Genomic DNA, 22,843 nt, shown 5'->3' with positions numbered 1-22,843 from the left:
TCACTTTGTGTCGCTTTGTAGTCATTTTGTGTCTCTTTGTGGTTGTTTTGTGTCTTTTTTGGTTGTTTTGTGTCTTTTTATAGTAGTTCGGGTTTCCCTGAGGTAATTTTGTGTCTTTTTTTAGGTCATTTTGTGTCTCTTTGAAGTACTTTGGTTTCTTTTTTCGTTGGTTCTGTGTCGCTTTGTAGACATTTTGTGTTTCCTTGTAGTTGTTTTGTGTCTTTTTGTAGTAAATTGGGTCTCCTTCAGGTATTTGTGTATCTCTTTGTGGTTATTTTGTGTCTCTTTGTGTCACCCTGTGGTTGTTTTGTGTCTTTTTGTAGTAGTTCGGGTTTCCCTGTGGTCACTTTATGTCTCTCTGTGGTCTTTTAGTGTCTCTTTGAAGTACTTTGGTTTCTTTTCTTGGTGTCTTTCTGTAGTAGTTTGGGTTTCCCAGAGGTAATTCTGTGTATTTTTTGGTCATTTTGTGGCTCTTTTTTGGTTGGTTTTTTTTGGAGCTTCATGGTCATTTTGTGGTCTTGCTATGGTATTTTTGTGTCTCTGAGGTACTTTGGTTTCTTTTTTTGGTTGTTTTGTGTCTTTTTGTAGTAGTTTGGGTCTCATTGAGGTAATATTGTGTTTTTTTTTGTGTGTGTGTTGGCGGCTCTAACATTTTGGGCCCCTGGGCCTCTGCCTGGTAAGACAGTAATCCATCTATGCAGGCCAGCATTGTTTTTTTTACTTCCTTATATTACCCTATTGCTATCTGTGTAGATTTCGAGGGGATGCAGGGGACACAGCCCTCGTAGACATTTAGAATATCTGCATTCTCATTCATGCAGAATCTATAGCTTACCTCATTTTTTTCCTTACGGCAATTTAAAAAATTTTTTAGATCCTATCTCACTCCCATCTGTTCTTGTTTCAACTGATAGATTTGCTTGAATTTTAACTGTTTTAAGTATTCTCAAGGGTTTTTTTTTAAGTTTTTTTTTATCTTTTTTTCCCCTTTATCCCCATTTTTCACACATTTCTTGATTGTGTCCTGAATGCTTATGATCTTTTGTTCAGTATTAGTATTAAAGCTGAATAAATATAACTGACATAAACAAATTGCCAGCTGAACTGATTCATTGCAAACCTCTATTAGATAGAATATGAGCATGTCTCACTCGTCATCCCGTTTTTACGCTACTTCAATTCTGTGCTCACTTCCATCTCGTGTATGTATCCTGTATCAGTAGCTCAGGTGCCAAACAAAATCTGAGGGGTCTTGAGATGATTAAAGAGGCAGGTTTATCAAAATGAGACGTCTTTAAAGATGTACATATATATTTTATTTTAAAAACAAACATCCACCGGCGACAGATCAGAGACAGAGTGCAACTGATTCATAGCTGAAATACTGTGGAATTACATGAAAAATCCTGTTTGATCATTTGCATGATGAACGTTTCAGACAAATACAAAGTCAAATACTGACTTTTGTCATAATACATACATCTTGACACTCTCCTCACATGTGGTGCAACATCAGAGGAAACATGTCAATAAAAAGAAGGTTTGACGCAACACACAGAAAATTAATTTTTACTTAACTTTAAAGTACTAATATAAAATAGTTTGTCTCCATTGTACAAACTCCTGTTTAATAAAAACACAGAAATATTAAAAATGTTTGTTACATCAATAAAGAAAGGCACTGACTATATTGCACCCTTTAGGAGTAAACAAAATGCACTGCAGTAGAATTATACTGTGATAAAAAGATCACAATTAGTGATCTACCTCAAAAAGCTTGGGACACAATCGTTCCTTTACAAACGCTGTTAAATAATTTGCTAACAGTAATCAAGTCGTCCACATCCACATACATGAGAACTTCTAGAGAATTAATTTAAAGGGATAGTGCACCCAAACATGAAAATTCAGCCATTATCTACTCACCCATATGCCGAGGGAGGCTCAGGTGAAGTTTTAGAGTCCTCACATCACTTGTGGAGATCCAAGGGGAGAGTGGGTAGCAACACAACCACCTAATGTAGGCTGACGGCGCCCCAGATTAAAACGTCCAAGAACACATAATTGAAACCACAAAATATCTCCATACTGCTCGTCCGTAGTGATCCAAGTGTCCTGAAGCCCCGACATAAAAAGTTGTTTGGAAAAACGTCATTTGAACTCTGTTTTTAGTCTCACTGTAGCCTGTAGCTCTGACTGCTTCTCTGTGGACCGCGTTCACGTGTGCGCTTGCGCGAGACCGTGAGACATGGGCACCGCCTTCATGTGTGTTCACGTGCTTTTGCACAGAGAGGCAGTTAGAGCAGTATGGAGATATTTTGTGGTTTCAATTATGTGTTTTTTTTTGGGTGAGTAGATAATGGCTGAATTTCCTTTTTTGGGTGCACTATCCTTTTAAACCTAGGGTAAATGTATTACTATTATTTTACTTTACCGACCACCTGAGGCTGGTGTCGCGTGCACATTGAATTCATGACAAATAAAAGAAAGTCATTTTACAGCTGCTAGTAATGGAGACAGAAAATGAATACACACAGGGAAAGCACCTGCGATTAAAGCCGACCTCGTCATGTGATAATGCCCGGTCATGGAATGAAACAGTTGTGCTGTATTTTAAACAGTCAATAAAATTCAGTAAATAGCAAAGCTGTGCTTTTGATTGTATATTCATGTCATAAATATAGACTGCACATGTCAATGAGATGGTAACCTGTGTGAGAAATAAAGAAAATAATCATAATAATCGTCTGTGTATAGTCATCAATATGACCCGTGATCACTATAAGCAGTTTCAGCTGTTCTGAAATCTCATCATGTGCTGAGGATCATCCCAAAATGATAAGTTCACTGTTCACAAGTACTGTAGTGACTAGGGCTGAGTATCGCCACTGATTTCCTGAATAGATTCCATTTAGATTCACAAGGTCCCGATTCAATTCGATTCTATTTGATATCGATTCGATTGGGGATATTTCAGTTACAATACCAATTTTTGCTAGTATGTGAAAGAGATTCTCAGAGAACTAATAGTGCGAAATGTACAAGGAATTATTGTTAAAAAAGAATAAATTCAGAACAGAATTAAAAGTGAATATTTTAAAACTAAATGTTTCTAGAGCAACAACAGCAATATTAAAACAGCAAAGTCACAATATAAATTTAATGTCTCACTGGAAACAGAATAAAAATGTCAATAAAATAAATCATATTCCTGACATCACAATACTGAGTGAAGTTTAGGAAGAATAAAGAACACAGACATCAGTCAGTATCAGTCCTGCTGTCCTCTCTGCTGCTGAGGAGACTCACTACCTGCAGGTCACATGACCACAGGTCACATGACCACCGGTAAGTTTTAAGATACGAGACAAACTGAGCTAAACCCTGAGACATAAAAATTTGTTGTTGTTTCAGCTTGTTAGTAACAATTTGCTATTAGCTGTAAAGTGTCTGTGCTTGTTTATTACATAATATCAGTGGCGGTAGACGAGAGACTGCAGACAGAGCAGACTGAGATATCACTTCATGTTTTCTTCATGTTTACATGTTGCTGATCAGCTGTATTGTCCTGTCCTCAGCTCAAGTTAACTTCACTTTTCTGTCTCCACCCCAACATCTCTACTCAGTATTTGTGTGTGCGAAAGGGGCCGTACACATGCTGCGTTTTTTGAGCCCTCAAATTCACTGTTTTCAATATAGACGCCGTTGCACCATGCACGCGTTCCTGACCGCCCATTTTTCAGGGTGTGACGGCTGCGCCCTGAGATAAACTGAGAGTTTAACTTGAGGAACGCAGCAGCATGCACCATGTCATGTGACAACAAATCACAGCCGGCAGATATCTTTCACTTCACCCCTAAATATCAGCCTGTGATAAATATGAAGTTGATCATGTTAGTGCAGGGCCACCCAGAGCTTTACATCTGTCCCATAGACAACAGGCCTACACACTTATAAACAGCTCCTGGAAGAAAGATCAGCTCTGCACTCAGGATTTCAGGTGAACAGAATATGATTCGGTGCTTAAGGTTGCTTAGCAACCTCAGACGCAACCTGCCCTCACGCTCGTGAAAGCTTGCATAAAAAAAAAAAGGCACAAAAGTAGTCCCAAGAATCCGACCTCACGTTTCCCAGGCGTTAAAGCCCTTAGAAGTGGCGCAGCAGGACCGACGCACACACAGCAGGCTGCTGCAGCATGATAATAAATGACACAGTTACAGTTACAGATAAAGGAGCTGGTAACTTCAGAGCTTCTCAAGACTTTGAAAGTTAATAATTAAGCGCCGCGGCTCGTTTACTAATGGCGAGATTAACGTGGTTAAAGCTTCACACATCTGTGGGGAAACATATATATTAAAAGATCAATCTGGGATTTTATGAATCGATATAGTGTCATTCAAATGACGATCGATTTGGATTGGATGAATCGATTATTTTAACCCAGCCCTGGTAGTGACACTCACTTTAATCAAACTACAGTATTTTTTAAAAGTTCAGTAACCTGAGTGCTCTGCTCATTCAGCATTACTCTCCTGTAACACTGGATCAAAATCAGAACAACAGATATTGTCCTATTATTATTATTCCAGTGACAATTTGCATCCATGAAAAACCTGGCGGCTACATTACCCACAATGCAACTCGGCCACTAACAGCTCTGTCACTGCAGGTATCCTTACCGCAAAAAGACCTCAAGTAATACTGGATCATTTCTGTCTGACTTAATTCCAGTTAAAGTACCTTTACCTCTTATTGATTATTATTCTGAAATACTGTGACTGCAGCAGAGGCATCAGTCAGAAAGACATATACCACAGGGCTCATTACATCATCATTTCTTAACCTATCCCAAAAAGTTACTGAGTTTGAAAACGGAACACCGTTTACCCGTCATCAGTTATTACTGATGTTGAACACACTTTTAAATTCTCGATCAAATAACTCCTTCAGTCCGTTGCCCTTGGCAAGGAATTCAGCGTTGTCCTGCAAAAGAACACAACAGTCCATGTCACTAAAACACATACTTAAAACATGTACTTAACTGTTGATGAAAACCTCCTTTTTTTAAAGGAATAGTTCGGACCTTTTGAAGTGAGATTGTGAGGTTCTCTCTTGTTACTTACTCGGTTGTACGTGGCACAGTTGGTGAAAATGAGCTGGACGTCGGACACAAACTCTCCAACCGTCTGGTAGAGTTGCTCCTGGAGTTTGTCTGCAACTTTACCGAGCCACATGGGAGTCTTGATCACAGTGGAGTAATCTTGCAACTGTGGGTGCCGAGCAGAAATGAATGAAATACTCAACACTCTGCAACAACTTTGCGTGTTTACACGAGCTTCAGACCATCATAAGCACCTGAGGACAGCGTCATTCCTCTTTATCTGTATTATTTCCCACAAATATGAAGACAGTAAACAGGTGCATGAGAGGAGCAAGACAGAGACTCACGTAGAGGCATGGGTTGGTGGCAAATATTTGTTCCCCATCAGCACTGCACAGATACAGGAGGAGATACTGGCATTGCTGTTGATTTAAGAGAAGAGGAGGTGAGAGGCGGCGGTGTGTCAGAGAGGCAGGCGTTACGATGTGAGGGCACAGAGTCAGACGGCGTGCTCACCAGCATGCGTTGGGATATCTGGCGAGACACGACTTCTTCCTTCTTCTGCTGATCTGGGTAAAGCCACGACTGAGAGGTTCTGAATACACAGAATGTGCACATCCATGGTCTGTCGTCCCTGCTCACACACACACAAACAAAATATATTAATACATACATATAAAACATCTGAGAAGTATCCATCCTGAACAGAATATAGATATATAGATGCTTTTAATTTGTGTTTCATTTTAACCACGTTAATCCCACTGACACAGGACGGGTGGAACATGTTACAAAGGTAGAGATTTATTGACTCAGTTTGTATAACATGTCATTTGATGAGCTAGTAAATTTAAAGTCTGCTGAAATAGGCATCTCCCTGACTCCACTGATGCTACTTTGGTCGTTACATTCACTTTGCACATAAGGTGGAGAGCAATGACCATACATCATAAATGAAAACAATGTAATAGGCACACTCTTAGTGATAAATACAAAACAAAAGTAAAAAATAAATAAATAAATAATTAATAATAATAATAAAAAACACAAATGAACACAATGAAAACACACACACACAGGGTTTACCTAATTGGTTATAAAATTGTAAGATATGCATAAATCAATTGTTTCAGTCAGTTTTTTATTACATAATTTTAAGTTTGATATTGTTTTATGATATATATAAATCTGAATTCTTAAAAGGACAGAAGAATTCGCTTTTACGTCTTGAACCTCCCGTCTCCAACAGGCTTGAGACGTGCACCGTTGAGGACTTGGCTCAGATTCCAGGGTTACTAGCCCCTTTTAGATAGGAATTGACCTATGGCTAAGTCCCGCCCTCAAACGCAATGAGCCAATCACAGTGCGTATAGCCATTCCCATACACTCGGACATTCTCTACCTGGACGTCCATTGAAATGCATTACAGAAAGTCAGTTTTGTTCGGTTTTATGAGCTTTTTCTGAGATTTGAAGTTTAAAAATGGTCAAACGGTGTGCATGGGGTACATGCAACTCTGACACAAGGTATCCTGAGAGGCTGGGCGACCAGGTGTATTTTTTACACTTTAAACCACATCTCAACCGAGAAAAGTGTCTCCTTTGGATAAAGCTGTGTGGTAACGTTAGACCACAACATCAACTCAACGTGAATAAGATTAACAATGATGTCTACATCTGTTCTAAGGTAAGTCAACATTGTGTTTGAGGCAACATATTGTCACTTTGCTGGAAAGAAATATAAAGTTATCTTTAACATCTCTAGTTAACGTTAGCTAAAGTTAGCCTAACGTTAGCTTCTAGCTGCGTTGTTCATCATGTCACCTTGTTTGCTGGGAGTTCATTAGCCTATTTTGTTCTAGTTTTGTACTTTGGTGATCGTACATCATTGTTAGCTGTTGTCCAAAGGGCTCTAGTTAAGCTAACGTTAACTTCTGGAGCTTAGCTTCATTAACTTATCTGTAATGGCAGAGATAACAAAGGTTGGCAAACATTCTGCTGAATGATTCAGTGTAAATACTGTAGCACCAAACTAACGGAGAGACACTCTTGGTAAAGATGGTAAAAAGGCCGTTATCCTTTTCTCATATTCTGAGCCAAAAACCTTAACTTCAGTGGCACTTTAACTTGTTGTCTTTGATGGTAAGCTTTTCATCGACCTTCTCAACAATAAAATGATGAATATATCCCTCCAATGCGTAGTTTAGGCCATTTTGGTTACTTTTCACTAGCTATGTTTCCATCCAAAAGTGATTTGAATCATTGGGAAATGTGCATTAAAAGAAATACGAATCCTGTGTGTTTCCATTAAATGTACAGACTTTGGTGAAAACTACGAACTCGCGCGAGTTTTCCATAGAACCGGAAACAAAACAAGTCTCGCATTCTTCTTCTTCTACGTTTCCTGGCGGTTGGCAACCAGCTTGTAAATGCATTACCACCTTCCCGACCCAGAGTGTGGATATCACCATGGAGAGAGGTGCACTACGTCAGACTTAATTCGAACATAACTGTTTCCATCTCGTTTTGCGAATCAACATTTTTTTTTAATCAACCAAAACCCGGCTATAGCGAGCGTATTTTAGTTTGTGCGAATCAGGGGATTTTGGCGTTTCCATCATAATTTTCCGATGTGATACTTCTAGATGCGCATCTAAACAGGCTGATGGAAACATGGGTAATGACATCTGATCGTTATGTCCCCAAAAATCATCAATTGTCTCCTGTGAAATGCCATGTATTGTGACACCTGCCATAGCGCCCGTCACTGAATGTTAATTGTTTGTCCGAGTGAGTGGAGGGGGGCGTGGCTTAGCCATAGGTCATTGTGCAAATTTGCAGGAAAGCCCAATCAGTCTTTTTTCAGCATTGGCAGTATAAAAGCAAAATCACTTCACCGTCCCCGTCATCTGCCCGTTAATGGCCTCTTCGTTTGTGAGGGCAAGGAGGGCTCGCAATTCCTTGTCTCCTCAGTTGCTCATCTTTACAGTGTCTGTCAGGTTTGTGTTTCCCTCTTGTTACTAGCTGCTCGCTAATTCCTGCTATCAGCTGTTTCCTGTTTATCCACCGCCAGTGGCTCACACGTGCGGCGTGATCAACAGCTCCTCCCATAAGTCATCAACAGCTCCTCCCATGGCGGAAGGCCGTCTCTGTCTGTTTAAACTAAAAAGGTTCCACCAATATGTCTACCCTACGAAGCGGAAAATTGGGCGGCTCGGATCAACTCGCCAATCCGGCTCCGGCTTGCAGCTTGCCGGCCAAACGGCCCCACATTTGCGGAAAATCTGGCAGTGTAAAAGGGGCTACTGTCTTATCCTGAAGCCCCCTGAGGAATCTGATCCCGTTTGGTTCGGTGGTGGGAACCTCTAGCAACCACATGCCTTTGCTGACATCGACCCCAGCGGGATTCTTAAAAGGATATGAGGGCAATTTTACAAAAAAGTATTTTGTTTTATGATGACAAAAATTAGCCAAGATAATGAGCAAATTAATTATATATTGTTTATTTTTTGGGGGAAAAAATATTTAAAAAAAAAAAAAAATTATTAAGAGAGCAGGTTCTTTGAGTGAAATGTTCCTGTCGAAATGTCCAACAGTAAATCAGTGTACATATTGAGAGAGTAAGTGTTATAATGTTTCTACCATATTGTTACAGAAGGTGCATTTGTCAGTTATATCAGGGATGTATTTATAAATAACAGAATTCTCTGGATAATATCTATCTATAACTCTAAAAAGCAGCTCTTTGGTTTTGTTGGGCAGGAAGGAAGAGTGAATACAGGACTACATGTCTCACCATCAAGAGTCTGACCTGTCCAATTATATTTAGCAGTACTGTTCTTGGAATAAGTGAATGTCTGATTAATATGATGCCAGTTAGCAGTGCATTTACTACAGTGTTACTCACGTTGGGAGACAGGAATACTGTCTTTGAAATCACTACGTGAATACAAAAGTTGTCAAATAGTTGCGTCACAAGCACAATGTTGCTGTTAAACCATTGTTCAAAGAAAATGGACTCATTTCTATACGTATATTGGCTCTGCTCCATAAACACATTTGTGAGGAGAATACTTCTGCTTATAAAGAAGAGACCAACATAGAGGAGTTTGCTTATGAAAGTTGGAGAGTTTAATAGGAAGTTTCCCAACAGCATAGGAGTATATCCACTGCAGCTACTGCTACCTGCATTTTTAATGAGAAAAACATTAATTATTAAGATGGAATAAATCAGAGCTTGAACATGGATTAAGTGATTTTTGCCCGTTTGGGGGCAGCGATACAAGCTGGAAGCACAATATTTACATATCACCTTATCACAATGATATAGCTACAGTGTTTACCTGAGGATTTTTGGTCCAGCAGCAGTGACCTTGACCTCTGACCAACAAATTCTAATCAGCCATTCCTTGAGTTTAAGGCGGAATCTATACTTCTGCGTTGAACCGACGGCGTTCCTTAAGCCATAGCCTGACATGCACCTCCCCAGAAATTTAGCGACGCAGACCTCCTGTCTATTTCTGTAAGCTGAAACCATTTCCCTCAGTGGAAACAAATATTTTATTTACTTTAATTTCACAGATAAGAAACAATAAATTGCGAAGACAATAAAGCCTCCACAAAAATAACATTTTAAGTCTGTTAAGAGGAAATCTCCACTCGTCACTAATACAATGTAAAACGCCGTAGGCTTGTGCTAATAACGTTAGCATGTTGTACTTGTTTGGAAAACGTGTTTAGTATAAGACAGTTGTTTTGTCAGTGAACCTTGTGAGTTGTAATGGAGCCAAATTATGTGCCGTTACCTTTGTCAAATGTTGCTGTTGTCTCTGGTTTTATATGAGTAGAGAGAAGTCTGCTAGCCGCTAGGCTAATTTTTACAATGTAAAATGCCATAGGCTTGTGCTAATAACGTTAGCATGTTGTATTTGTGGGGAAAATGTGTCCAGATAAAGACAAGTGTTTGTCTGTGAATGCTGCCAGTTGTAGTGAAGCTGATTTGTGTACTTCTGTTTGAAACTGTCTCTATTAAGCCATGTTTAATGTGTGTTTAATGTGTGTTTTGAATCAACTAAACTTTACAGTACTTCACAGAAACCTCCACCGCTGACTAGTGTTTTAGAGGTGTAACTGCAGAGTAACACAGACACACCACCGCACAAGTATAAACGCTCACAATGGCGAAGGTCACATTTGTATGCTACGGCGTAGGGTCTGCCACATGAGTATAAATAAAAAATCTAATATAAATCTAGTATAAATATAAAATCCCACTGGTCTACCTCTATCTCTTTCAGTTTCAATGAAAAGAATAAACTGAGATCACATAAAAATGTTTCCTGTTTTGGTTGTCTTCTGTTTCTGATCAAAGCTCACCCTAAAATGTCGTCCTCTACATGAGGCAGGTGACATCTCTGGTGGAAGGAGCGAGGGCAGTGGTCACACTCCACCAACTCTTCTTCTCCTGCACCTTTACAGACGCAACACTCATCGTCGTTTTTCTGATCATCCTGCCAAAAAGACACAACAGCAACTCAAAAACGAACATCAGCAATGGCCATCACATTGTTTATGCAGAACAAAGATGAGTGTGGAATGAGGAAATGCTGCTTGTCTGAAACTGACTGATCAACAAACTCACCAGGTCTTCACTATCTGGTTTGCACAGTCCGCATTTACACAGCAGTGAGTGGATCTTCAAGATGTCTGCCTGAAAAGACAAATCAGCAGTGTCGTTCTCTTTGTCTCAGACTGTACTTTAGGTCTTTTAGGCTCTGTACAATCCTGTGCTTCTGTCAGAAACACAGAGACACACACTTTATAATAACACATCACCCTGATCATGGTCACCTCTATGAGGATGCTGAGTGGTTCCCCTTCATACAGGATGTCCTTCCTCCAGGTGGCATCTGCATCTGGACACGACGCCTCCTTCACAAACTCTTCCGGAGTCATCCAGCTCGTCTCAGTACGAAGACTCTTCCCACGAGTCCCTGGTGGTGAGTTTAGAGTCAGCTGGTTAGGACACATTTCATTACACCTTATCACTAGAGTGACACACCCACACAATAAACAGGTTGTGCAGATACACATACACTCACTGGCCACTTTATGAGGTGCACATGTTCAACTGCTGCGCTATTCAGCCAATCACCATCCCTTTATGACCACAGTGTACCCATCTTCTGATGGCTACTTCCAGCAGGATAACGCACCATGTCACAAAGCTCACATCATCTCAAACATGACAATGAGTTCACTGTACTCCAATGGCCTCCACAGTCACCAGATCTCAGTCCAATAGAGCACCTTTGGGATGTGCTGGAACGGGAGATTCTCATCATGGATGTGCAGCCGACAAATCTGCAGCAACTGTGTGATGTCATCATGTCAATATGGACCAAAATCTCTGAGGAATGTTTCCAGCACCTTGTTGAGTCTATGACACCAAGAATTAAGAAGGAGGTCCAACTTGGTGCCAGCAAGGTGTACCTAATAAAGTGGCCACTGAGTGTATTTCGCGACTTTGTGTACAGTGGGAGACAGTTACCTGATGCAAACCGATTTCTGTGTAATGTCGCAGATAAAGCTCCACATGTAACACTGAACTCCTTCCTGCCACGGTCATGTCTTGTTGTACTGGTTTGTGGCTGCTGCTGAGGCCGTTCCTCCGTCTGTCTTTCATCATCTGTAACGGACATGTTTAAAGTATGACTAACATGAGGACAGGATACATATCTTCAGTTATTTCTATTGTGAGCATAAATGTGTTTTAAGCCTGAATATCACTTTGTAGAAACCAGCACCTGTGTCATCTGTGGAACTTTCTTTGCTGCTTGATGAAACCTGGTCTTCCTTGTCCTGCTCGCTGTCCTCGTCTTCATCTTCTTCTTCATCAGACACTAAAAAAAAAAAAAAGAGGAGGAGGAGGTGAACAGCCATGTTTCTGTTGCTTGTATATGTCAATGATTTCTGCCTCATTATTCCACAGGCTAGTTAATAACATGTTGGGCAGGAAATCCAAAGTGTGGGATCATTTTGAGAAGGTGAAGGACGAACCCAAGGTGATATGTAAACTCATCTTCATTGGTCGACTACAAACGTGACGTATCATCTGAAACACGGAAGTAGCTACATGCCCATTAGCCCACAGCGTCATTAACAGGCGGCTCGCTCAGTGTGTGACGTGCACTTGGAGATAAAATATAGGCCTATATTAATGAAGGTTCATTAGTACGGTTTTGTATTTCTCTGTAATGTAGCACAGTGTTAACAATGTTACTGATACTATTCTTTCTCACACCTTCAACTCAAACCACCAAAATTAATCATTTAATCATTACATTCATATCAGAAACATGCAGGAGACTAGTCGACTAATGGCTCTAAATGACGACTATTGGTCGACTAGGAAAATTCTTAGTTGGAAGCAGCCCTAACTACACTACATTTCTGCAAGCCAAAGTTAAGTTTGGATTTACAGTCAAGTCTAGACTGCACGTTAGATTAGATGCTACATGCTAGCGACTAATTTCCACTCAATGAGATCGGCTTCACGATGAAAGCAGAAAATGGCGTCCCACAAGAGAGAGGGCGAGTAATGATTCAAAGAGATAAAGGTTTGTGACTGCAGTGTGTCAGCCCTGGATAGTCAAAAGTTTTCTTTAAATGCTTTTAAATTCGAAATGTTTTTAAGAAGACCTTGTTTTTCTTCAAGTGTAGTGTACACTCCATTTGTAAGGTGGTGTACAGGCTCAGAAATAAACTTGATGATCCTCAGAATTCTGAGCGCTTGCTTTTTTATTAACAGCATTTACTTGTACTTTTACTTTCAGCAACTTCAATTAAAAGCCTGGTCCAAATTAAACATCTCGTCCCTTTCAGTAGCCCGGTGTGGCTACACATTTTGACAAATAAAGGCCTGTCTCAATTAGAGGCCTGTGCTTTAAGTAAATAATAGCCCGGGCTACTAATGGAAGTTTAACGGTATTCTAGTAAGTGACTTTAACTTCTGCTAGAGTCATATCCTGGTAAGACATCTGTACTTTTACTTTTAAGGGCCTGTCCCAGTACCCCCCCTTAGCCCTACCCCTACATTTGTACGTTCCCGCGAGGGGTAGTGGTGTCCCAATTCCTTTTTGCGTGTAGGGGGCATAACGAGGAGTAGTGGGTATGAAACTAGCCCTTCGGAGCAAGGGATTTCAGATGCTGACTTGCCAGCGAGGGGTCGACGTCGCCATGGCTACCACCAAGCAAGAGACAGGGAGAAAAGTTCATACATAGCTAACGTTACCGTCGTCAGGTTGCTTGTTGGCTAGCTAGCTAGCTCGCGCTATCTGGCATCTGTCATCTGTCCTGTTCTGCAAAAATTGTCGGATTTTTCACATTAGGATAACACGCCAGCTAGTATAACTATGCTGCCTCGTAATGTTAGCTGGTTAGCTAGCTAGCAGAAGTCCCCTGTCATCTGTTGTTCATCAAACAAAGCATGATGAATAATGTAAATACGATAGTTTGGATGAGCTCAACTGGAGACTCCATTGTAGATGCTGGTTGGAAATGTAGATGGCTCGCAGCCTCCTGTTTAAAATAGTTACATATGTGTGAACGTAACCGACACAGTGACGTAGTGAGTGGTGTCCCAATTCCTAGGGAAGGATTTCAACCCCTACCCCTTGTTGCTTCATTTCGAGGGCCAAGGGATACTGGGAAATGGCTAGGGGTAAGACCAAGGGCTAAGGGGTAGTGGACAAGGGGGGTATTGGGATTGGGCCTAAGTACGCTTTAAGGTCCTTCAACCACCACTGACCTGTTATGGAATGATCATCCAGCACCAGTGACCTCTTGGCCTAGCAAAGAGATATAAAATGGATACGGCTCAGATCAGCAGCACCAATAACAAGAAGATACACCACAAAGTTTGAATGTATTTTCATCAGTTCTTGTTCTTACCTTTTTACACCCTCTTTTGTAATTTGCTGCCTTCAGGTGACCTTCCTGCAGTGAAATTCAAAAACAGAAAATAATATTTCCACAACAACCTGTCTGTAAAGATATCCAACAAGGCATGCTAACATGACCAACGTTAAAGGTCCAGTGTGTAGGATTTAGGGGGGTATATTAGCAAAGATTGAATATATCATAATAAGTATGTTTTCTTTAGTGTAAAATCACCTGAAAATAAGAATCATTGTGTTTTCCTTATCTTAGAATGAGCTGTAGCCTGTGGAATAACCGCAGGTACCAGCCCTGGAAATTAACCTGACTCCTGTCTGACTGCTGAGCGTGGACATTTCCTGTGTCTGTCCTTTCAATTAAAGTCCCACACGGTCCAGTCATATAGGTTTGGATTTATTTGACAAGGCTCCAAGTAAAAACCGCCTGAACAATGAACACTAAAGGATTCTAACTTGAAGCCACTAAATCCTACACACTGCTGCTTTAGAGAAAAGCAAGTTGTGTCACACAGTCGTGTTCCACATGTATTTCAAATTCACTTTTCAACAAACCTTTACAAGTTTTTCCAGTGGGGTGCCCTGACATCGAATGCTCAACTTCCAGTTCTTGAAACTTTTCTTCCCCGCGAACCTCTCAAATTCACCAGGAGTAAACCACTGTTTCTTGAACACAATGCACTTCTCCCCTGAAACCATCAGAGAATAAGGAAAGTGTTCATGTCAGCCATCAATCATCTGCTGTTATTCATAATCAATCCTCCAGTCACTGAGCTTTACTTTTGCCTACCTTTAGCTAGTCTTTGTCTGTCCAGTGTCCCCTCCTTCTGTCCACAGGTCACAGGCAGCTGTGTCTTGTCGATGTTCCAGGTCCAAATGTCACTCTTCTGTCCCTTCTTCAGGGGAGACGCTGAAGAATAAAAAAAAAGAACTTTGATTTCTTTGTTACGAATGAGAAACTACAAAGACATAATTTACACAGTGATAGTGCGCTAAAAGGCAGCAAACATTAAGACACAGTGGGTCTCGTTCATCAAATGTGAGCAGAACAAATTTGTGTGTAAACTGTACGCAGAGGGAAACCGACGAGTACTTCTGCATATATCAATATGCTAGTAGCTCCGGACTTTTCGTAGATACTAACAAGATCTACAGCTGCTTCTTTCTGCTCGTCGTGCTCGTGTAAATAAGATATTGCAAAACTGGACAACACCTTTCTCTGAATGAATAAAGTAACAAACCAACATCATGTCATTTTTGTTTAATTTAATTATCAGAGCTGTGACGTGGGAGACGTAAACATTATTTCAAATTGAGTTTTGGTTTAATAAGACCTGTGGGCAGCTGGTGAATCAGAATCTAGCAGAGAGTTGGAGGGACTTGTTGTTAAACTTAACGGTGGGTTAATGCCGACATCAGACTGCCTGCATTAAGATGTTTTAATAGTGGTTTAAACAATGCTGAGGGCAAACTGACACAGAGGTTTCTGCAATGATGCAAGCAATGCGCTCATCTGCAGCAGAGAGCTGTGACCGGCTTCCTGTGGGTTTTTTGTGCGTACTTGTGGGTTTTTTTCATCAAATTTCATGTTGGATCATTTTCGTTTAACTTGCTGGATGGTTCTTACAACAGAAGACACGGAGTTAACGGCACCTGTTACCTCCTGCCAGACCTTTGATTTACCTGTTCCTGTCACACCACTACCAACAGAAGAAAATACAATGTTTTCCTTAACTCCACTTCACCCGAAATAACTTCAGTCTCAGCGTCGGAAAAGTTTTTCTTTTTCTTCTTTCTCTTTCTCCATAGTCCAAGGTATTTAACACCTCCTTATATGGTGGTCACTGGCTATTCATGGGCGGGATGTATGCTAATTGCTGACAAGCAGGAGTGCGCTGTCAATTTACGATTGATTGGTATTCATGAACATGCACACCTGCCTGTGATCATTTCTGACGTTCCCATTGCGTTCATGAATCTGAAGTAGGTTTTTAGTACCAAGGTGCAAATCTTCTCATAGATTTACTAACATTTCATGAATGAGACCCAGTAAGTTAAGAAAAGTAAAACCTCGACTTACAGAAGCATAATTTCTTGGACTTTTTCCTTGGAGTCAGTCGAGATGACGGACCGGCTTGCTCCTCCTCCTCCTCCTCCTCATTGCACGCGCTCCTACTTCTTAGTTTTCTCTTCTTTACTGAGTTTTCTTGCTTCTTCTCTCCGTCCTCATCTGCCGAAAGCTTCTTCCTTTTCCCTTCATTTGACTCCTCTGTTTCATCACTCTCTGGTTGTTGTTGGTAAAAATGGAAAGACCCTGCGATTTAAATGAAAACCCAGAGATTAAAATGTTAAGATTTGTAATTTTTTTTTTTTTTTATTATTTTACTTATTTATAAAAAAAAAAAAGACATGAACATACAGCAAGCCAACAGACGGAAAAAGTAATATTTATAAATAATAAAACGCATAATGTAAAAGCAAATTGTCAGTGTATAGTTAATTTGATTTACACATCGGAAAAGGAGAGACAACTTCCTATAGATAAACTTATACCTTAGACTTTTCTACATATAGTTTTTATTACCATTTAACTTTGTCACACAACTATAAACCATGTAAATATATATACCAAATATCTATCTTACAAAAACAAACCTGTCTTAGTATATAATATAAATTATAATAGTTCAATAGTAAGCAGATTTACAATCATTAACAGTCTAATGACCATAAAAAAAAAAATTAAAAAAAGAGTCTGACCGTCCTTGAGTTTGTTGTGCAGCAGTCGCAGGGTGGGGTACTGGTTCATGATGGTCTCCGTGAAGACACAGTCCCAGAAGTCTATGATGCGCTTTGACTGTTCTTTTTCCAGCCAGTCCAGAATGTCATAAAGGCCTCTTTTTATGTTGTTCTTACTCTTCATGCGACTCACCTTCTGCACACACACACACAAAGAGAACATTTGCACTGACATGTCGTGTCTGCCTGATCAAATGTTGCATCATTAAAAATGAGCATCTTCTTAACAACGCCAACACAAACAAAACCCTAAACAAAAAAAGGCCTTTTCACACTCCGCCTTAAAGCTACTCTTTCTTGCATTTCACACAGCACTTAGAACATCCACAACTCCACCTCCCTCCAAAGTCCCACCCCCCTCCTCCTGCAACTCCACCTCCCTCCAAAGGCCTACTCCCCCCTCCTCCATTACGTCCTCATTACATCTATGATAGACATAGGCGTTGGCAAGGTAACGTTAGATACACGGAGGAGGAGAGTGAGTGTAACGTTACAACCAAGACAGTCAAACGCAACCCCAGAGTTTTAAAAATTTTAGAATAAGATTACAGTGCTAACGTTAAATAGTAGCGTTAATGTTACTAGTAAGTGGAACCGCACAAGGAAGATAACGTTAATGTTTCAGAGGCTACGCTACAGTAGGCTAACATTAGCCATTAGCAACTGGATGCTGTGTTGTCATAAATAACGTTATAGCCTGTTACATTAGAGGCAAACTAAACATAACAGGGTTCAACGCTAAGGTTTTTTTTCACTTCAGTGTCAGTTTTTACTTGCCCTATAAAAATTGTTTAATTTAAGCGGCTATCAAATAACAAAGACTGCAGTTATTTTTATGTTATGTAATCTTTATTCACACTGTATTTATTAATTAAAACAACATACATCATGTATTGTAGCTTAATTCCTACACAAAAATGACAGTGTCAGGGCTTAAAGTGAAAAATCTGTCAGTCATTCTCTGTCTATAATTTTGCGCCCTACTTGAGCCATGCCCACCTCTATTTATTTTTCACCAGTTTTCTCCAGTTCTGCTGTATTAACACCAGGTTTAATATATTTTGCTTCCATCTCTCTGCCCTGCTCTACTCTACTTCAACGCTACTTAGCTCTCTCTCTACTCTACCAGTAGACTACCACATCCACCTGTTGCACAAAACGCACACAGCAGTGTTTCCCCTAGGATGGAGTTGTAGCAGCGGAGGTGAAGCACACGCATGAAAAATAATTTTCACATGCGTGAAACTTTTGTTTCATGTTCTGGGATGTTTCTATGTATCTACTGGCACCAGAAGGGCTCTTTAGGGCTAAGTACATACAGTACATGTGTGTACAGTAATGAGCAGGTGAAATGTCTGTCTAGCTTACATATGAGGTGGCTCAAGATTTAGGAACATACAATTTTATTGAATGTAATAAAAGTAAAAAGTCACTTGACATGCTGCTGTTTTGTGCTATGACCTATTTAAGTGTTGGAAGTTGTTATTTACGTGACAACGCCTGAACGCAACACAAGCTCAGCATGAGTGCCGTGCTACGCTGCTGTGCGAGCAGCGTGTTTGTCTGTGCGTAACAGCAGTCTGTTGGTTATTTACACAGTGTCCATAACAATAACTTTGTCAGCTGACAAACTGCACCGGGCTCGGGGTCAGGTTAGGAAAATGCGGCCCCAGCCGCTCAAGCGTGCTCACCTGTGTGTGTGGCAGAACTCCGCCGTGTGCGATACAGAGAGCAGAGGAGAATTGTTAACATGTGACCATGTAGAGACAGAAATGACACGATGACATAACACCATAAATAGTATGTTGTTATGTTATTATATGAAGCGTCCGTCGCGCAAAATAATATCAGTGGGGGCTGTGGGCAGGACATTGTTACACAGCTGTGCCTGTGACTTCAGGCAGAGAGACCGCTGCATCAGAGCAGAAGAGCACGTTTGAAAATACATTTATTTTATCAAGTAGTTATTAACTATTACTATTTTTAGCAACTTGCCCGATCGGGCAGGTGAGTTGTTAGTTTACATGCCCGACCGGTTGGTTTACTTGCCCCGGGCACTCGGGCAATCCTTATTGTTGAGCCCTGCATAACCTGTCCTGCACAGTCAAAAACAACCACGGAGTTTTGAAAGTTATCCAGGGTCAGTGACGACTGAGTTTTTTATAATATAACGTAAATGCTAACTTTAGATAGTACTGGTGACTCTTTCGGAGCTCCGCCTGGATCTTTTCATGGAAAAAACACTGTAGAATGGTCATACTTTGAGCAATCTTCTTCAAATTTGAAACAAATGTTCATTGATAGTGTGCCTACAGCCCCACAGTGTCATTTACCTGCTCAGATGAAGCCACAGACAGTTATTCATCCTGAAATACATTTTTATTTTATTTTAGGCAAAATCTTTAATTTTTTACTGACTTCAGAGGCCCATTACTCTGTCTCTGTATCACCTAGAGTGTTTCTGACACTTTCACAAGAAACTTCAGGGAGTTTTCTTTCTGGCAAGACCTCATGCATGCATGTAGCCAGAGTGGTTCAGAAGCTACAGTCATTTTAATTTGGGTATGGCATTTTAGGCGTTTTTGCTACAAAATGGGGGTGGAGTGCAAGAGCATTTTAACCTAAACAAAGAAAAGCGTAAAATGTCCAGTAAGTGTTGCTTTAAGAATGAGGTGAAAAGCTGGACAAAGGTTACATCTTGTAACAGCACAGTTTGCCAGTTTGTGGGTTGTTGTCATGACTTGTAGGATAAATAATGTGCGATGTTGATGCAAAGTGCAAAACATTTCAGGGGCATTTAAGATACGATTTTTTTGCTGGAAAATATGACCAAGGATTTCAAAAGCTTTTGCTGCTTTACTCTTCTGAACAACAACAAAGTTGCACATTTTTAGAATATTACAAATAAATATTTGATGAAACCTCTGATGTGAAGTGAACTGTTTTTGTTGTTGTTTTCTACTCTCCATTCTTACTTTATCTGGCCTATTATTTGTTCATCTTTCAGCGCAGTTTGTTTCAGCTCTCATGTGTTGTTGTTGTTGTTGTTGTTGTGTTCCTTTTATACCTGACATTTGTTTGTACATTGTTGAACAATACAAAATAAGCACTGTGACAACCGACCCGGTCTCCCCTACAATGCCTGGTAGTTTACATTGAGCGCGCTCCCGAGGAATGCATGCACATATGGCGGGCAGACACAACTCTTGGCAAAACTCCAGATGCATGTTTCATCTCCAGTCTGCCTCTGTTACAGAGATATTAAAATCTGTGTTCCTGTTTGTTCCTGCAGCCTGCAGGCTGTTCCCGCCATCACGAGACAGGTTAAGCCTGTCCTTTCTTTAAATAATTTTGAGAGGGTTATTCACGCATTTGTCTCCACCCGACTTGATTATGGGCTGGCCCCATCCTACCTTTCCGGTCTTTTGAAAAAATGTGTTTCATCACGGTCACTGACCAGATCACTTCTTGTTGTCCCAAGAACAAGGTTAGCGCAGAGGGGAGACAGAGCCTTTGCAATTGTGGCCCCCAAACTCTGGACTGAGCTGGCCCTCCAGGTTAGACTGGCAGATACCCTCCCTGTTGTTAAGTTTCGTTTAAAAACCCATCTGTTTCCGTCGGCCTTCTCTGCCCCTGTATGAGAGCTGGCAGACTTTTGTTGTCTTATTTTGTGTTTTCTTTTCTTGTGTTTTATTTATTGACTTTTGTATATTATAGGCTATTTGATGAACAGCACTTTGGTCAACGCTGTTGTTTGCTATATAAATAAATTTGTATTGTATTGTATCTGAGGGTGTGTGAGGAAGAAGACCACAACAACAACAACAACAACAACAACAACAACTGCGTAACACCTCACTAACGTACCTGGTATCTGTCCTCCGGGATCAGGTCGTGATCTCTGAGCTGGCTGAGGAAGATGTGCGGGTTCTCCATGCAGGACAGTTTAGTTTTATGGCGACGGAAGAACTGAAGGAGTTGCTCCTTCTCCATCCAGAACGTCGGCTCCGTCATGCTCCTGGCTGCAACCACCTCCACCCAAACCTCTGCACACACACCAGAGAGACCACAGAGAGACCACAGAGAGACCACAGCTGCTCCACAGGTCAGGAGGTGTCACATCCACAGTGTGGCACTGAGTAAAGTGATTTATGGAGGCTCCCTCCGCTGCAGTTCCTCCCTCCGCTGCAGTTCCTCCCTCTGCACACTGTCCTGCTCCAAAGTTCAGGGTTTAGACAGTTAAAGTAAAAATGCCGCAGCAGCTCACTGTACTGTGTCACATAGAAAAACAAAGCAGATTAAAACAGGCGGGAGTCTCTCCAAGTCCGATCAGAGCCGATCTATCCACAGCACAACCCTCTGCCCCGTCTTGACGACGTTTCGAAAGTGAAAGTTGGAGGAGTTTTTTTCTTCAGCTGATAAGTCGCAGTTCCGGTCAGTGGCCACAGGGGGCGTCATCTACCACAGAGTGACTCCTGCAGGGAACATGTTACAACACGTGCAGGTTTGACCCCTGATGAAAACTTGAAAGTAATAAAAGTAGAGACACAAATAGGTTGATAAACTTAAACCAGAAAGAAGGAAATGATGCAGCCAGGATGTTGAGGTGGAGGACCCATGGGTGTAGTATGAGACAATGGGCCCCTGGGCACAGATATGCAAAGGGCCCCACCACCTCTACTACACAGGACACAGACTTTGTGGTGGTTTTGCATCTCTTTGTGTTTCTCTGTCTCTCTGTGCTTATTCTGTCTCTATGTGAGGTACTCTGGGTTTTTTGTTGTTTTGTGTCTTTTTGTAGTAGTTTGGGTTTCCCTGTGGTCACTTTGTGTCGCTTTGTAGTCATTTTGTGTCTCTTTGTGGTTGTTTTGTGTCTTTTTTGGTTGTTTTGTGTCTTTTTATAGTAGTTCGGGTTTCCCTGAGGTAATTTTGTGTCTTTTTTTAGGTCATTTTGTGTCTCTTTGAAGTACTTTGGTTTCTTTTTTCGTTGGTTCTGTGTCGCTTTGTAGACATTTTGTGTTTCCTTGTAGTTGTTTTGTGTCTTTTTGTAGTAAATTGGGTCTCCTTCAGGTATTTGTGTATCTCTTTGTGGTTATTTTGTGTCTCTTTGTGTCACCCTGTGGTTGTTTTGTGTCTTTTTGTAGTAGTTCGGGTTTCCCTGTGGTCACTTTATGTCTCTCTGTGGTCTTTTAGTGTCTCTTTGAAGTACTTTGGTTTCTTTTCTTGGTGTCTTTCTGTAGTAGTTTGGGTTTCCCAGAGGTAATTCTGTGTATTTTTTGGTCATTTTGTGGCTCTTTTTTGGTTGGTTTTTTTTGGAGCTTCATGGTCATTTTGTGGTCTTGCTATGGTATTTTTGTGTCTCTGAGGTACTTTGGTTTCTTTTTTTGGTTGTTTTGTGTCTTTTTGTAGTAGTTTGGGTCTCATTGAGGTAATATTGTGTTTTTTTTTGTGTGTGTGTTGGCGGCTCTAACATTTTGGGCCCCTGGGCCTCTGCCTGGTAAGACAGTAATCCATCTATGCAGGCCAGCATTGTTTTTTTTACTTCCTTATATTACCCTATTGCTATCTGTGTAGATTTCGAGGGGATGCAGGGGACACAGCCCTCGTAGACATTTAGAATATCTGCATTCTCATTCATGCAGAATCTATAGCTTACCTCATTTTTTTCCTTACGGCAATTTAAAAAATTTTTTAGATCCTATCTCACTCCCATCTGTTCTTGTTTCAACTGATAGATTTGCTTGAATTTTAACTGTTTTAAGTATTCTCAAGGGTTTTTTTTTAAGTTTTTTTTTATCTTTTTTTCCCCTTTATCCCCATTTTTCACACATTTCTTGATTGTGTCCTGAATGCTTATGATCTTTTGTTCAGTATTAGTATTAAAGCTGAATAAATATAACTGACATAAACAAATTGCCAGCTGAACTGATTCATTGCAAACCTCTATTAGATAGAATATGAGCATGTCTCACTCGTCATCCCGTTTTTAC

General features: G+C 40.7%; 1 protein-coding gene across 2 annotated transcripts; it reads right to left on the bottom strand.

The window, feature by feature from the left end:
* Positions 1-1,293: 1,293 nt before the first annotated feature.
* sp100.1 (SP110 nuclear antigen, tandem duplicate 1) lies at positions 1,294-21,246 on the bottom strand. 2 transcript variants are annotated; one of them, XM_078161742.1, is made up of 16 exons: positions 20,721-21,246; positions 16,815-16,989; positions 16,135-16,368; positions 14,845-14,964; positions 14,610-14,743; positions 14,053-14,097; positions 13,910-13,949; positions 11,907-12,002; positions 11,651-11,788; positions 10,951-11,093; positions 10,742-10,810; positions 10,477-10,610; positions 5,618-5,735; positions 5,449-5,523; positions 5,124-5,267; positions 1,294-4,983 (listed from the first exon to the last, which is right to left on the bottom strand). In XM_078161742.1, the coding sequence occupies exons 1-16, from the start codon at positions 20,865-20,867 to the stop codon at positions 4,894-4,896; spliced, it is 1,902 nt and encodes a 633-aa protein (XP_078017868.1). In that variant the 5' UTR covers positions 20,868-21,246; the 3' UTR covers positions 1,294-4,893. The 2 variants fall into 2 exon arrangements, with proteins under 2 accessions (XP_078017868.1, XP_078017869.1); XM_078161743.1 differs by lacking the exon at positions 11,907-12,002.
* Between the last annotated feature and the right edge of the window lie 1,597 nt (positions 21,247-22,843).

Source organism: Epinephelus lanceolatus, chromosome 18 (assembly GCF_041903045.1).
Source record: "Epinephelus lanceolatus isolate andai-2023 chromosome 18, ASM4190304v1, whole genome shotgun sequence".
Taxonomy (NCBI): Eukaryota; Metazoa; Chordata; class Actinopteri; order Perciformes; family Serranidae; genus Epinephelus; species Epinephelus lanceolatus.
This window is presented reverse-complemented; position numbering and strand designations above follow the sequence as displayed.

Excerpts from the sequence above, each read along its gene's own strand:
- sp100.1 (XM_078161742.1), bottom strand. The coding sequence starts at position 20,867 with ATGACGGAGCCGACGTTCTGGATGGAGAAGGAGCAACTCCTTCAGTTC. Across the intron at positions 10,611-10,741 it reads AACCAGATAGTGAAGACCTG|GATGATCAGAAAAACGACGA; the intron begins GTGAGTTTGTTG and ends TCTTTTTGGCAG. Across the intron at positions 5,736-10,476 it reads GTAGAGGACGACATTTTAGG|GGACGACAGACCATGGATGT; the intron begins GTGAGCTTTGAT and ends GTGTGTGAGCAG.